This window comes from Pteronotus mesoamericanus, unplaced genomic scaffold (genome assembly GCF_021234165.1).
Source record: "Pteronotus mesoamericanus isolate MK-2021 breed Mesoamerican mustached bat unplaced genomic scaffold, CSHL_Meso_final contig_116, whole genome shotgun sequence".
In the NCBI taxonomy this organism is placed as follows: domain Eukaryota; kingdom Metazoa; phylum Chordata; class Mammalia; order Chiroptera; family Mormoopidae; genus Pteronotus; species Pteronotus mesoamericanus.
The window spans coordinates 42965494-42982628 of record NW_026555027.1 but is presented as its reverse complement, the minus strand read 5'-3'; the positions used below and the strand labels follow the sequence as shown (position 1 = coordinate 42982628).

General features: G+C 36.5%; 1 protein-coding gene across 1 annotated transcript in view; it reads left to right on the top strand.

Annotated features, from left to right (window-relative positions):
- The window catches only part of MCCC1 (methylcrotonyl-CoA carboxylase subunit 1), a 54679-nt gene that overhangs the window by 21084 nt on the left and 16460 nt on the right, over positions 1-17135 (top strand). Inside the window, exons 8-11 of the mRNA XM_054581065.1 lie at positions 1248-1359; positions 3233-3314; positions 12894-13021; positions 15356-15539. Of these exons, the coding sequence (XP_054437040.1) occupies positions 1248-1359; positions 3233-3314; positions 12894-13021; positions 15356-15539 (506 nt within the window). The remainder of the gene's footprint in view (positions 1-1247; positions 1360-3232; positions 3315-12893; positions 13022-15355; positions 15540-17135) is intronic.

The window sequence follows — 17135 nt, the reverse complement described above, 5'->3', positions numbered from 1 at the left end:
AATTTGTCACCAGTAGACTTGCACAAGAAACGGTAACATAAGTTCTTCAGAGAGAAGGAAAATGATACAGGTTAAAAACTCTGATCTAATAAAGAAAGAACATTAGAGAAGGGGAAAATGAAACTAAAATAAAATGTCTTATTTGATGTCACAGTTAACAGTTTGTTCAAAATGATAACAAGACTATATATTTGGTGATGATAGCTTAAGGGTAAATAAAAAGAAGTGGAAAGGCCAAGAAGGCAAATACGCAAGGAAGAAACCAGCAGGTCTGTTGTATTGGACAGGTGGGAAAATTTTCAAACGGAATATCCAGTAGAAATGATATATCAAGAAAATAAATTCTTTCAAGTTTAATGAAGTACTTCATGGGGTGAACAGAAAGGATCAGCTCTGAGCCACCGTGCTGAGAAGTGCATTTATAAGCTTCCTGGGTTTTTAAAATTTTCTTAAATGTTTGACAATTTTTGTTTTAAAAAATTGACAGAAAACATTTGCTGATCACTCGCTTCTATATTAAGATGGTGAATATGTGAGGTAAACTATAGTGTGAATATATCAAAATAAGCCTACTGAGAAGAACACTTCGTTGTGTTCACCAGGTGGTCTGTCAGCCTTGTTTTCATGTGTTATCTGTATTTACTCCTAATATGATTTCTCATAATTGTGCTATTTTATACTCAACATTAAAGTGCCTTTTTTTATGATTTAATGTGAGTATATTCTTAAAAACTAATGAGCCATTTTAATTTATTAACATTTTATGGGTGAGCCATTTTAATTTTCAATCTGTCACAATTTATAAAATTTGATTATTAGAGTTGATTTTTTAAAATCTGATCACAAATATGTTTTCATTGGCTTTTTGAAATGAGACTATATTTTTTAAATAGTCAGATTTATCAGCATTTCCCTTAACAGTTTGTATTTGTACCTTGCCCCTATTCTGAGGCCATAAACATATAGTCTCCTAAGTTTCCGTCTTTTCTTATACCCCAGTCATTTCATATTTTTTTCTTTAATGTTCATCTAATAAATGGAAACTTTTTCACTGGGTGTTAATAAGATTTACTATAGTTGTGTTTCTAAAACCATATCCTTTATTTTGAGGTTCCAAATATCCCATCTTACCAATAAAATAAAAATAGAGGAATCCTGGTTTTGTTGGCCAGTAGCCTGGCTAATTGAATGTGATATTTGTCTTCCTTTAACAGAGTATATTAACAGGTATGTTTGCTTCTAAATAGGCACGTGGAAGTCCAGGTGTTCGGTGATCACCATGGCAATGCTGTGTACTTGTTTGAAAGAGACTGTAGTGTACAGAGGAGGCATCAGAAGATCATTGAGGAAGCCCCAGGGGTAAGGACCCTGTAAAGAAGTTTGTAAGGTTCCCAAAGGCCTGCTGGACAACCACTTCCCAGTAGTAGTATAAGGATAAGTTCCCACCACAGTGTTGGGGATGAGGGGCTACCGTACAGAGGGCACAACCGGACTATGTTCCTTCTGGACAGTTCCTAGGGAACTCTTCTCCGATCCAAGGCTCTGACCTAAGGGGGCAGCTGTATAGTGTTTTCATCCAGAGTTTAAATTGTAATTAACCAGAATGTTTAAGGAATGGTATGGTCTGGTTAATTGAATGTGTTTTCTATGAAGAAGACTTGTTTTAACTGCTGTTTTAAGATGTTCCTAAAATATATTAGTCATCTTCCTGTTGTATTGTGGAGGAGAGAGGTTTGCTCTTATTTGACAAGTTTTGCCCCCTCAGAATTGTTTACATCTCTTCAAGCCTACCTTTTGATTGGCTTAAGTTATTACCTGGGTCAAGGCCTATTCTGAGGATTACTTATTTTTGGATTTACATTTCTTTGGAACCTGCTACTGCCGGAGGCTTCTTTTCTTGTTCAAGGTTATATACAGTAGTACCAACCCCCCTTGGCCAATTGTGGTTCAAAAATATTAAATCAGAAATTCCAAAAATAAAATAAGATCCCAGAAAATTCGTGAGTTTTAAATTGCACACTGTTCTGAGCAGTGTGATGAAATCTTACGCCATCCTGCCGAGGACGGGAACCCTCCCTTTGTCCAGCACACCCGCGCTGTATAGGTTACCTGCCTGTTCGTCACTCAGTAGTTGTCTTACTTACCAGACCAGCTGTCACACTACTTGTATTCAAGTAACCCTTACTTAATAATGGCTCCCAGGTGCGAGAATAGTGATGTTGGCAAGTTGGATATGCCCAGGAGAAGCTGTATATGTTTCCTTTAAGTGAAAAGGGATGTATGTATAGATAAAAAACAAAAAAACAAAACATAGATCGGGTTTGGTCCTATCTCCTGTTTCAGGCAATCACTGGGGATTTTGAAATATATCTCCCATGGATAAGGAGGGACTACCATACATGTTTTAGAGAGAGGGGAAGGAAGGGAGAAAGAGGGGGAGAGAAACATCAATCGGTTGCCTCTCGTACACGCCCCTGCCAGGGACAAAGCCCACAACCCAGGCATGTGCCCTGACTGGGAATCGAACTAGTGACCTTTAGCTTTGTGGGATGACACCCAACCAGCTGAGCCACACTGATTAGAGCTACCATACATATTTTTATCAGCATGTAGTTCTATCAGGTCAGGAATCTGAGGTTTCTGGTTAATCAATTTGTTATTCTCATATTAAAATTTTAATTTCAGTTGCAGAGTCTATTATACCATTTGAAGTAAATGTCAACAGTAATTCCAGTAAAGCCTTATATTCCAACAGTGACTACTTAAGTATGTATCTGTAGAGTGCAGTTTTTAAATTTTTAAGCTTTGCCTATTTATTGACATAGATTTCTTTTTTTGAACCTTTCTTACTAGCTTGGAATCTCAAGGTTTACCGTATCCCAAGGCAATTATTGGGCACAGGAACCAGACTGCTCTATCAACTTAAAATAGGGATGGTTCAAAGTTTTCATATTTTAAGTATATATATAGTTATAAAAGTTGTTATGTAGGTACAAGGGACAAAGATACGTCATTATGCTGAGGAATATCTACAATTCATATAAATTACTAGAAGAACCATTAAACTTTGGTAATGTGACAGTTAAACTGTCACAATAAATGTTAGCTTTTTATCTTTATTATTATCTCTTTAGTGCAATATTAGATACACATAGGTATAATATTGTATATTAATGGAAATATCTAGTGGGGCAAGGTACTAATGGACATTTATCCACATATTTTTCCGTAGCCTGGTATCAAACCTGATGTAAGAAAAAAGCTTGGAGAAGCTGCAGTCAGAGCTGCCAAAGCTGTAAATTATGTTGGAGCAGGTATGTTAAGTTCTGTTTCTAAAAAAGGAGAAGCCATAATTTATTTATGTTTCAGACGTAAAAGAAACACAGCTTTTATGACAGTGGCTTTTAAACCTTTTTGACCAGGTCCACAGAAAAAAATGTATTTTATATTGAGACCCTGTATATACACATTTGTGTTTATATTAAAATGTTTGAAAAAATGCTTTTACTAAATAATATGTATAATGCTTTCAATATTTTCTATCCTATTTTAAATTAAAATTAATAAATTGATTTTTTTAATTCATAAACTTTTTTACAGCAGTTTTAGGTTCACAGCAAAATTGAGCAGAAAGTACAGAGATTTTTCCGTATACCTCCTGTCCCCACACATGCACAGCCTCCCCCATTATCAACATTCCACACCAGAGTGGTGCATTTGTTATAATCAGTAAACTTACACTGATACATTATTATTATTCAGAGAACGTATTTCACATGAGGATTCATTCTTGATGTTATATATTCTGAGCTTGAACAAATGTATAATGACTTGTATCTACTGTCGTAGTATCATACAGACAGAATAGTTTTACTTCCCTAAATATCCTCTATTCTGCTCTCTATCCTTCCCTGCCTCCAACCCCTGACAACCACGGATTTTTTTTGTTTCCTCTATAGAGGCAATAAAAGACAATTGTCTTTTCCAGAATGTTATATAGTTGGAACCATACACTATGAAACCTTTTAAGATTGGCTCCTTTTACTCACTAATATGAATTTAAGTTTCTTCCATGTCTCTTCATGACTTCTTAGCTCATTTCCTTTCAGCGCTGAATAACATTCCAGTCTGGATGTACCGCAGTTTATTTATCCTCTCACCTACTGAAGGACATCTTGGTTCCTTCCAAATTTTGACAATTATAAATAAAGCTGCTATAAACATCCATGTGCAGGTTTCTGCATGGACCTAAGTTTCCATTTATTTGGGTAAATACCAAAAGGCACGATTGCTAGATCATATGGTAAGATTATGTTTAGTTACGTAAGGAACTGCTCGACTGTCTTCCCAACTGGCTGCACCACTTTGCATTCTCAGCAACAGTGTACGATATAGTTCATGTTGCTCCACGTCCTCACTGTGATTGGTATTCAGTGTTCCAGATTTTGGCCATTCTCATAGGTGTGTAGTGGTATCTATTATTGTTTTAATTTGCATGTCCCTGCTGACATATATGGAGCATCTTCTCCTATGCTTACTTGCGACCTGTTTATCAATTATTTCTTCCATGAATTGTGGCTTTTTTCTTGTGTCTAAAAAAGCATTACCATATCCAAGGTCACCTAGGTTTTCTCCTGTGCTATCTAGGTTTATGCTTCATTTTGAGTTAATATTTGTGAAGAGTGTAAGGTATGTGTCTGAATTCATTTTTTTGCATGTGGATGTTCAGTTGTTCCAGCACCATTTGTTGAAGAGACTCTTTGCTCCATTATATTGCCTTTCCTCCTTTGTCAAAGATCAGTTGACTGCGTTTACACAGGACTGTTTCTGGGTTATCTCGTTCCATTGATCTATTTGTCTCTTCTCTCACCATTACTTGATTGTTTTGATTACTGTAGCTTTATAGTAAGTATTGAAGTAAGGTAGTTTTAGTCCTCCAACTTTGTTCTTCCTCAATATTGAGTTGGCTATTTTGGGTCTTCTGCCTATTCATATAAACTTTAGAATTAGTTTCATGATACCCGCAAAATAACTTGCTGGGATTTTGATTGGGATTGTGTTGAATGTACAGATTAAGTTTAGAAGAACTGACATTTTGACAACATTGAGTCTTCCTACTTAGGAACATGGAATATCTTTCAATTTATGTAGTTCTTCTTTGACTTCTTTCATCAAAGTTTTGCAGTTTTTTCATGTAGATCTTGTACATAATTTGTTAAATTTATACTTATTTTATTTTGGGTTGCTAATGTAAATGGTATTGTATTTTTAGTTTCAAATTTCACTTGTTCACCATTAATGTATAGGAGAATGACTGACTTTTGTATATAAATCATGTGTCCTAGGACTTTGCCATAAGTATGTTAGTTCTAGGAGGGTTTTTTTGGTAAATTATTTCAGATTTTCTACATAGGTGATTGAGTTGTCCATGAACAAAGACAGTTTTATTTTTTCCTTCCCAATCCATATACCTTTTTATTTCCTTTTCTTGGTTTTTTGCTTTAGCTATAACTTCCAGGGCCATATTGAAAAGGATTGGTAAGAACAGTCATCCTTGCCTTGTTTCTGATTTTGGTAGGAAAGCTTCTAATTTTCTCCTCATTGAGTATGATGTACATCGTAAGTTAAAAGATTTTTTATAAACCTTTGTTGAGGAAATTCTCCTCTGTTCTACTTTGTGAGTTTTTATTATAATTGGATATTGGGTTTTATTAAATGCTGCTTCTGCACTTGCTGATAGGATCATGTGATTCTTTAGCCTATTGACGTGATGGGTTACATTAATTGATTTTAAAATGTTGAACCAGCCTTGCATACCGGGATAAATTCTACTTGGTTGTGGTATATAATCCTTTGTATACATTTTGGATTTGATTTGCTAATATTTTGTTGAGAGTTTTTACATCTTGTTCATAAGAGATACTGGTTTGTAGATTTTTTTTCCTTGTAATGTCTTTGTCTGGTTAGAGAATTGATATAATTTCTTCCTTAAATACTTAGTAGAATTCACCAGTGAATCCATCTGAGCCTACTACTTTCTGTTTTAGAAGGTTATTAATGATTGACTCAACTTCTTTAATGTTACAGGATTGTCTGTTTCTTCTCAGAGCTTTGGCACATTGTATCTTTCAAGGAATTAGTCCATTTCATCTAGGTTGTCAAATTTGTAGATATAGAGTTGTATATAATATTCCTTTATTATCCCTTTAATGTCCATGGGACTAGGTAGTGATTGTCCCTTCTTTCATTTCTGATATTAGCAATTTTTGTTTTCTCTTTGTTTTTCTTAGATAGCCTGGCTAGAGGCTTATCAGTTTTATTGATTTTTTTTTCAAAGAACTAACTTTTGGTTTTGTTGCTTTTCTCTTTGTTTTTCTTAGAAAGTTTGGCTAGAAGCTTATAAATTTTATTGATTTTTTTCAAATAACCAACTTTTGGTTTTGTTGATTTTCTCTATTTCCTACTTTTAATTTCATGGATTTCTATGCTAATTTTTATATTTTCTTTTTTTCTGCTTACTTTGGAATTAATTTGCTCTGTCTTTTTCTATTTTCCTAAAATGGAAGCCTAGATTATTGATAGACTTTTTTTTCCTCAAATATATGGATTCATTGCAATAAAATTCTAAGCACTGTTTTTGGTGCATTCCCAAAGTTTTGGTAATTTGTAATTCCATTTTCATTTAATTTCTCTTCTGAGTTCTTTGACCCATATGTTAAATATTGTGTTGTTTTGACTACAAATATTCTGGGATTTTTTTCAGCTACCTTTCTGTTAATGATTTTTAGTTTAGTTTATTAATTTTTAGTTTTATTGTCTAAAAGCAGACATTGTATGATATTTATTTTTTTTAATTTATAAAGGTTGTTGTTGTTGTTGTTGTTGTTGTTTTATGGCCCTGAATGTGGTCTATCCTGTGTAAGCTAGAGAATATGTAATATGCTGTTGTTGGATGAAGTAGTCTATAGATTTCAATTATATCCAGTTTATCAATGGTGCTATTGAGTTCACTATGTCCTTACTAATTTTCTACCTGTTGGATTTGTCTATTTCTTATAGAGAGGCGTTAAAGTCTCTAGTTATATTAGCAGTTTCATCTACTTCTCTTTGCAGTTCTCAGTATGTATTTTGACACACTGTTGGTCATTCATACACATTAAGGATTGTTATTTCTTCTTGGAATATTGGCTCTATATCATTTTTTTTACTCTGTATCATTTTACTTCTCTCTGAAGAACTTTTTTATCATTTGTTACAAGGCCAATAAATTCTTTCAGTTTTTGTTGATCTGAGACAGTCTTTATTTCTTTTTCACTTTTGAAGAATAATTTCGCAGAGTACAGAATTATCCTGGTCTGATAATTCCACAACATTTCTGCCATATCTAAGTCTGTTTTGTTTGTATGAACAAACAAAGTGTGCATGAACAAACAAGTCATACTTGTCTGTTCAGTCTCTTCATATTAGTGTGCCTGGAAATTTTTTTTTGTTGATAGCCAGATATGTGTACCAGAGAAAAGGAACTATGATAAATAGACCTCTAGTAATATAGTCATAAGGTATGGGGAAGGGAAAGGTTATGTAGTCCTGTCTAATTAGACCTAAGTTTCAGGGAGCTTGAGCCTAAACTATGAACTCTCTCAGTGCTTCTCAGTTTGTTTTTGTTTGTTTGTTTTTGTTTTTTGATTTATTCACTTAGGTGGGGTGGGATGTCTGGAGGGGACTGGAGTTGTATATTTGCCTTTCCCCAGTTATGTTAATTAGGATCCGATAAAACCCCAATAGTTTAGGTTCTGGTAAAATATTTTTTTCTTAAAGGCAGATCTTATTAAGAAGAACAGAATTCTGGCATACTTCAAAGAGTTTCTTTTCCCCTGCTATTGCTGGAGACCCAAGGGGATTTTTCTCCAGTATTTACTGTGAGGATCTGGTAGACCTCCTGGATATAAAAATCACAAAGGGTGGGGTCCCCCTATAACTAGATTTCCCCTGGAATTTTTAGGTCTCAGACCTGTCCATAGTGAGCCTCCAGCAGTTACTTCATCAACTATCCAAGTTTTCCTACTCTGGTACTTGTTTTTGCAGAGGTTTTTTGCTTGTAGGTTTCTGCTCTGGTTAAGTTGTGAATCCCTGTATTTGCCTGCCTGTCTCTCCAGTTTTGAGGGCGCTGGTTTGCCTTGTGACTTCATGTCTCTCATGGCTCTAAGAAGAGTTGTTGATTCTGCAGTTTGTTAGGCTTTTTACTTGTTGTCAGGATGGAATGGTGACTTAAATTCCTTACACGTTGGACCAGACACTTGGAAAACTTCACTTAACTTTGACAACCCACTAATGAATTGTGACCTACAGTTTGAAAAACAGTTTTAAATTACTGTTGACCCTTGAACAGCATGAGGATTAGGGCCACTGACCCCACATGCAGTTGAAAAATCCATATGTCACTTTTGATTCCCCCAAAACAATAGCCTACTGTTGAATGGACGCCTTACTGATAACATAACAGTCAATTAACACATATTTTCTATGTTATATGTATCATATATTATATTCTTACAATAAAGTAAGTTATAGAAAAGAAAACATTAAATAAATCATAAGGAAGAAAAAGTACATCTATAGTACTGTACTGTATTTATCAGTACTGTAAGTTTACATTGACTTTATAGATGAATCATCTGTCAGTGCCTACATCAATAGTACTTATGTGATATAAAACACTATAGATATTATACATATTACTAACACGACATCAGAAATGAAAAGATAATTTGAAAAAGAAATTCATATTTACAGGGAAAACAATTATTTCATTGATAACAAAGAAGCAGCAATACGATAGCTTTACGGTAGCTCTGTGTTATTGATATGATTGCTTTATAGTAGCATAGCCGATAATGAATCATAACATTTTTATGGCATACAGTATTATAGTCATACTTATAATACAGTATTAGAAATACTGTTACATTTTTTTAAAAAACCATTTACCTGTGATAATAGGCTGATACACATTTTCTCCAATTAAGAGAGAGGCTTACTATACAGTAATATAATTTTGTAGAGCAAAGTTATAAATTATGTTAAATATCACTCATCTATGCCTGTGTAAGTATAGGCTATCCGCTTTAATACAGGTCTTCCACATGATGTTCTACATGTCGAATACTTAGGCGATGATGATGATGACAGAAATGTCACATAGTTTTTGCTGAACACTCATTAGATTTTCAAAAGAAGACATACACGCAGATGTTTATTAACTGTGCAGCATGATTATTTACTATTTACCAAACCAAAGTGGATCATCATAAAAGTCTTCAGTCCTTGTCTTCTTCACACTGAATAGGCTGAGGAGGGAGAGGAAGAGTTGGTCTTGCTGTCTCAGGAGAGGAAGAGGTGGAGGAAGTAGACAGGGAAGCAGGATAAGCAGGCACACTTGGCCTAACTCTATGGAAATAGATCATAATTTCTGCCTGATTTTTTGCTTTTTCATTTCTCTAAAAATGTTTGTATATGATGCCAATCCTTCTTCACCGTTCACTTTAGTTTTAGTACCCATATCATAGAAGGATCCATGTTATAAAAAAAGTCAAAAGCAGTCTTGGATAATTAGAGCCCTTCTACCATGTTGTCTGATGTTTTCAGGCTCAGCTTCTTCTATGTCTTCCTCATTGTCTAGCACTGGTTCAGAAGCCCTCATCTTCATCAAGTCATCATCGGTTAATTCCCCGGGGTGATGGTGTCTGTTAGTTCTTGAATTCCCCCAAGATCTATATCTTGAAATCCTTTATCCCCCACTTTTGTGTGTGTGTGTGTCATTTCCGGTCTCATGATTTCTTTGATAGGCTCTATCATAAATCCTGTGAAGTCATGCACAACATCTGGACACAGTTTTCTCCAGCAGGAACTAATTTTTTAGGCTTGATGGTCTCATGGCTTTTTCTGTAACATCAATGGCACCTTCAGTAGTGTAATCCTTCCAGACTGTATGATGTTCTCTTTGTCAGGGTTCTCTTCCATAGCATTGACAATCCTTTCCACAGAGTGCTGTGCATAATGAGCCTTAAAGGTCCTTATGACCCCCTGCTCTAGAGCTGAATTAGAGACATTGTGCTTGGGGGAAATAGACCTCTTTGATGCCATTAGTGTTAACTCATGGGGTTCTGGGTGGCCAGGTTTACTGTCCTTTATCAAAAGAACTTTGAAAGGCAATCGCTGATGCTTCAGGGACAAAGCATCAATGGAACCAATCCAGAAAAGGGGTTCTTTTTGTCCAGGCCTTTTACACCAAAAGACAGGCAGCTAGTATTTATGGATTCCTTCCAAGGCTGAGGGTTAGCAGCTTTATAGGTCACTGCAGTTAGTCATAAACCAGACTGCATTTGCACAAAACAATAGAGTTAACCTATCTCTTCCTGCCTTAAATCCTGGTACTCACTACTCTTCCTTACTGATAAATATCCTTTGTGGCTCCCCCCCTGCTCCCCCACCGCCCCTGCCCCCGCCCAGAATAGGATACTTTCATCTGCATTAAAAACCTGTTTGGGCAGATATCCTTTCTCCTCAGTGAGTTTTTTATGGCACCTGGGAGCTTGTCTGCTGCCTCTGGTTCGGCAGAAGCTGTTTCTCCTGTTATCCTGACAATATTTAAGCTAAACATCTTCCTAAAATTATCAAAACACCCTTTGCTGGCATTAAATTCTCCATCTTTAGAGCCTTCACTATCTTTTTGCTTTTAAGTTGTCATATAATGACTTCTCCTTTTCCCCAATCATATTAGAGTCCATAGGTATGCCTTTCTTATAACAATGCTGTATCCACAAAAGCTGCATTTTTAGTATGAGATAAAAAGGTATTTTGCAAAAGATGCTGGCTGACACAGCTGCAGTGATGGCTTCACAGATTTTCTTATTTTACAATTATCCTTACACTGGATCCATTTATCTTTAAATTTTTTTTTTTTTCATTTATTGATTTGAGAGAGCGAGAGAAACAATTTTTGTTGTTCCACTTACTTATGCACTCATCGGTCGCTTCTTGTAGGTGCCCTCACTGGGGGTCACGCCCACAGCCTTGGGGTAACTGGGTGATGCTCTAACCACCTGAGCTTACCTGCCCACGGCTGGATTCATTTACTGTATCTTTTTAAAATTTTGTATTTTTATTTATTTTTAGAGAGGGGGGAAGGGAGGGAGAAGGACAGGGAGAGAAACATTGATGTGTGAGAGAAATATCAATTGGTTGCCTCTCACACGCACCCCAACTGGGGACCGGGCGTGCAATGCAGGCATGTGCCCTAACCAGGAACTGAACCAGCAGCCTTTCGCTTTGCAGGACAATGCCCAGCCAACTGAGCCACACCAGTCAAGGCCATTTACTGTTATCTTGAAATGGTGGGCAACCATAGCTTTAGACTTTACTCTACAAAACATATCAAGCAATTCAACTATTTTTCATAATGTCATGACTCTTCTCTGCTTCTTAAGAGCACCTTCAGCATCACTAGTGGCACTTTGTATGGGTCCCATGGGGTTAGTCAAGGTTTATGGTACTGCACAAAACATGATGAATAATATGCAAGAACCGTGAGAGATCACTTTATACAGAGATATGCAATTTACTGGAGAGACGACCTGCTCATGGGAGATGATTAGTCTCACCTGGTGTTTCAAATGGATACTTGGAATACTTGAGCTCACCGCAGTAGCAGCAGGTGGTGACTATGAAATTATTACCGTAGTGCAGTACGTACTACGTTAATTTTATGCAGTTATGAGTTAATACTGAATCTTTAGATTTGTTCACATTTATCGACTGTGAATGGTATCATGTGGTCTGTGTGTATAATTTTGATAAATTTTAATTTTTTATAATAGATTTGTGTATATTTTATGGTAATGAATGATAATATATAGATTAATATTTATATATATGTGCTCACAACATACCATTTTCTTAATTATTTTTTTTGATATTTCTAGGCCATGCCATTCACCGGCAAGTTCTTTTAAAATTATCTCAGATCTTCAAAAAATTTTCCAGTATATTTATTGAAAACAATTCCTGTATAAGTGGACCCATGCCATTCAAACAAGAGTTGTTCAAGGGTCATCTCTATTTGGAATAACACAAAATACTATGTTCTACATTATTTTATTTCTACGACATTATAGAAAAAAAACCTATAATGACAGAAATCAGACTAGTAATTTCCTGGGGGCCTGGGACTGGGACTGACTACATAGGGGAACAAGGGGACTCTTTGGATGATGGAAATGTTCTGCATTTTCATTGTGGCGAAAGTTACATAACTGTATTTAATTGCGAAACTCAGTATACCTATCTTAAAATGGACAAATTTTTATACCTTATTAAAGCTGCGGGAAGTTTTGTAGTGCTTTAATAAAATGCCAGTAGGTAGGACATTATTAACATAAGGTTTAGTTGCTAAGCAATCTTTCAGCGGGTCACCCGAAAAAGGACTTTTAAAGGAAATTTCCAAGAGCACATAATCAGGGAAGAAAAGAGTGTATTTTTCTCCACAGGCTTAGAGGGAGATGGGTTGTCAGGGATGCAGTTCCCAGGGATCTAGGTGCACTGAAGCTGTAACACCTTGTCATGCACGTTCTCACTGGAGTGACAGCTGAGACTGGTTCATTTCTTGAGCTTACTACTTGCTCAAAACTCCAAATACATTTTTCTGTTGCGAAATTTCATGTGGCTCCCTATTTTTGACTGAGAATCATTTGCTGCTACATGTGGGATGTTTTCTTCATGAAATACAAAGTACCGTTGAATGACAGTAGTGGTAAAACTGTGATACATCATGGGAGACTTTAATTTGCTACTGATTATATACTTTTGAAATGTAACCACTGTATTTTATCTTTTAGGAACTGTGGAGTTTATTATGGACTCACAACACAATTTCTACTTCATGGAGATGAATACAAGGCTGCAAGTGGAACATCCTGTTACTGAGATGATCACAGGAACTGACTTGGTGGAGTGGCAGCTTAAGGTGGGAATATGTTTTCTATTAAATATCAGTCCTGAGACCACATTACCTTCTGGCCTCCTAAAAAAAGGTGTCATTTCGGATAAGGGTTCAAATCTTGCTGGTTGTGATAAGGACAGGAAAATGGGAGGTTAAATAAAAGTGACACTGCATTTGATGCTATGACATTATTATCATTTCATGGACACAGATTCCTAATCTATAAATTACCGTAATTTCCCGTTAGGCATGGGGCAACCAGCAGGCCAGCTGCTGCCACTGAGGATGCCTTCTGACCTCCTAGTGTCAACACCAAAACCTTGTGCTGTACCTAAGGCCTCATCTCTCTGAGCCAGGCCATCATTAGTTTATAGAGGCAGGACAGACACCAGCCAAGATGAAATGAGCTAAGACACAGTTGGGAAGGAAGAGCCAAGGGAACGGTCTGGATCAATAGAGTGGTCCGTGTACTTACAAACTGTTGCTGGCCCATGGTAATATAAGTATGGACATTCACAGTCCATGTTTAGAAGTCTTTAAAGCAATTTTGGCATTGCTGTGACATACCTACTGGTTTTACAGAAGTTTAAGTCCACCAGTGTTCCTTTATTATAGGTAGTGTGAGAACCAATGACCTAAATTATATGCTCCACAAAGCATATTATTTCAAATATTACTAGTAATAGCTTAATGTGTTTTTCTCTTTATTGAAAACAGTAGATTGTGTCTCAGCCATCTTTTTTTAAATATAAAAAAAGTGTTTTAAGTCATGTGAATAATCTTTTTAAAAAAGATTTTATATATTTATTTTAGAGAGGGGGAGAAGAGAGGGAGAGAAACATCGATGTGAGAAAGAAACATCCATCAGTTGCCTCTCATACATGCCCTGACCAAGAACCAAACCCACAACCCAGGCATGTGCCCTGACCGGGAATCAGACCAGTGCTACCTTTCGCTTTGTGGGGTGAGGCCCACCCAGCTGAGCCACACCAGCAGGGCAAATAGCCTTAATCCCTATGGGATTCTTAGTTCTTTATATATTCTGAATCTAAATTGTTTATTTCATGTTGTGATGCTAAAGTCTTGATTGTTTTGATAATTTTGTCTTTTCAGAACTTCTGTGGACAATAATTCAGTGTTCCTTTTGCTATTTCCTTAAGGATGATTGGTGGTTTTAATTGAGCCAAAAGATTCTTCTGAGCCTCTATAGTCTTGGGAGCTAATGAGAAACAGGCACATGAGGCTAGTAAGTGTTAGTGGGTATCAGGATAACTGTAGAGAATTTAGAAACTTATGGAAGGAGTGCTTGTGTTTCCAGAATTCAAGGAAAAGGGGGATTTTTTTTTTTTCCTGAAGCAGTAACCCAAGGTGAGTCTGAATCTTGAAATCATGGAGGATAAAAGGTTTCTAAGGAATATTGACTGCAGAGTCCATGGTTTGAAACAACATGCCATAAAGTCATTCAATTCAGTCCATTTTCCTTTCAGTCTTTACTGCTGTGATTCCTGATTTTTCTTATTTACATATTTAAAGTGATGACACCTTTACTTCTGTTTTACGCTTACATGTTTAGTTCAGCGTGATGCTAGGTTACTTAGAGTGTTTCTCCCAGTATCTTTTGGTTTCTCATGTTGTCATTTTCTGATCTTGGAGGAAAACTTAAGGGGTGAATGTGACAGCAAGTCCTCCAATAGCCTTTTCCAAATTATACTAGTGAGGGACTTGTATTTACACAATGGGTAAAATAGTCTTAATTATAGCAGTGATAAACAATGGTGATCATCCGTTTATAATCTGCTGCTGTGTAATATATATATAAACAAAATAAAACTGAAAAACCATTATGTACCCCTTTCTGTTTTGCTTTACAACTCACTTGCTGATTAAAATTACAAATATGTCTAATGTCACACTTTACCTGTAGCTTTGAATGTATAGTCCTGAACACCAACTAATAATTTACTATTAAAAAAAAAGGATTGTTTTGTAACTGAGTGCTAATGGTGTACATGAAAACTGAGGGTACAGTGCCAGAAAGAAGTCTTAGTTTCAATTTTATCGAAAAAAACACTGATTTTTATATTTATAATTTAGTCATCAGTTTACCTGCAATTCTCTATTTTAAACTTCTAGAACCCCATTGTAACTCATACTTTATTTTCAAGCTGCATCTGTTTTTGAATCTTTTTGCTCTTGTCCGATATTCAAGGGCTTGGATAAAGTGGTGATTTTTTATTTGGCATCATTGTAAAATCCAAATGTACCTTTTACATAAAAAAAGCGAGACCACCAACTTACTAGTCTCGTAGCTGCTTTAAGGTAGATTTTTATGAGAAATACCTACTCTTCTATTACCAGATTGCAGCAGGAGAGAAAATCCCTTTGAGCCAGGAAGAAATAACTTTGCAAGGCCATGCGTTTGAAGCTAGAATATATGCAGAAGACCCTCACAATAACTTCATGCCAGGGGCAGGGCCACTAGTGCATCTCTCCACGCCCCCTGCAGACCTTTCCACTCGGATAGAAACTGGAGTCCGGCAAGGTAAACTGAAATAAACAAAAGGTCTCTTTGAATTTTTAGTGCACTGTTATTTTTGGACCGGATCTTTTCCTGTGTCTTGTGGAAATGTCTAGTATGTTTTAAAATAAAGGATTTAATTAATTTTTCAGTAATCTTTATTTTTCCTTTTGAAATAGTTATTTTAAAAGAATGACTAACCATTGTAATCAATAACCTCTTTTTTGAAATGCAGCAGTACTTGGTCAAACCTAAGCAACAAATGTTTTGTGCATATTGTTTCATATTTTTACTTTGCCTGGTTCCAAAAATGATTTTAGGTGACGTATATTCGCTGTATTTAAGGTACTCTGCCTTCAAGTCACGCTGAGGAGTTAATATATAAACAGAGCAAGCTAAACAATAATAAAAGAAATTTAAAAGTAAAATAACAGTGCAAGAGCTATCACAGTTCAGCATGTGAGTAACAGCAGTGGTCATAACTAACAACTATTTAGCACTATGTATGGATGCTGTTCTAGGTGATTTTTCTATATAGGCTCCTTTAACCAGGAGAACTGCCCTATGAGTAGGCATTATTATTGCCCCCATTTTTCTAGATGAGGAAACCAGGACATAGAGAAGTTAAGTGACTTGCCCAAGATCACCCTTGCAGCCAAGATTGAGACCCCAGGAGCCTGGCTCCAGAGTCCGTGCTCTGGGCCACCACGGTCAGTTGCCACCTTGACTTTAGTTGTAGAGCAGTTATAGCAATTCTCAGGACTAAGAAATAAAGTTAGACACTTTTTTAAAGCAGAAGTCTAGAGTGGATTTGAGTAGGCAGATTTAACAACATGCAAAGAGAAGAGAAAAGCAAAGAGAAGAGAACTCAACTAAAGGTGTGTTTGAAGGACTATAACAAAATACATGGCTGAGAAATTGCTTTAGGGAGGTAAGTAGCCGGAGGTGTGGCTGGAGGCAGACACGGGCTGAGAGCAAATCATATAGGGCCTCAAAATCCGAAATGAGAAATTAGGGCTTCTTGATGATAATTGGCAACATTTTGATAGCTCTTGGCTAAACCACAAGATCTCGTAGTAAATTTTTAACTTAACAGCAGAACATCTTGGAAAGAAAAGAGGGCCCTTGCAAAAGAAAAGAAAAACCCTGTGGGCCAAGCAAAGCTTGCAGTGTTAATTTAATAAAGATGCTTAGAGGATAACAGACGTAATTCTGAGAAGGACTCCCAGGTTTACATCTTTAAAGATTTTTATTTACTTTATTTTTAGAGGGAGGAGGAGGGAGGAAGAAAGAGAGGGAGAAAAACATCAATCAGTTGCCTCTTGCACATGCTTCAGCTGGGGAGCAGCCTGCAACCCAGGCATGTGCCCTAACCAGGAATCGAACCGGCAACCCTGCCCCTTGTGGGACAGTGCTCAACCAACTGGGCTGTGCTGGTCAGGGCCAGGTTCACATCTTGACACTGGGAAGGATAATCTAGTCCAAGAAGCTTCTCCCAACACTCCTCTTCTGTGTTCCCTGAGCCCCTTGTGCATTCCTCAGACGTTGCCCCTATTATATCATCTTACAGTAATCTATTCCTCGTCTAGTTTCTCCATCCAATTGTTAGATTCTTAAGGG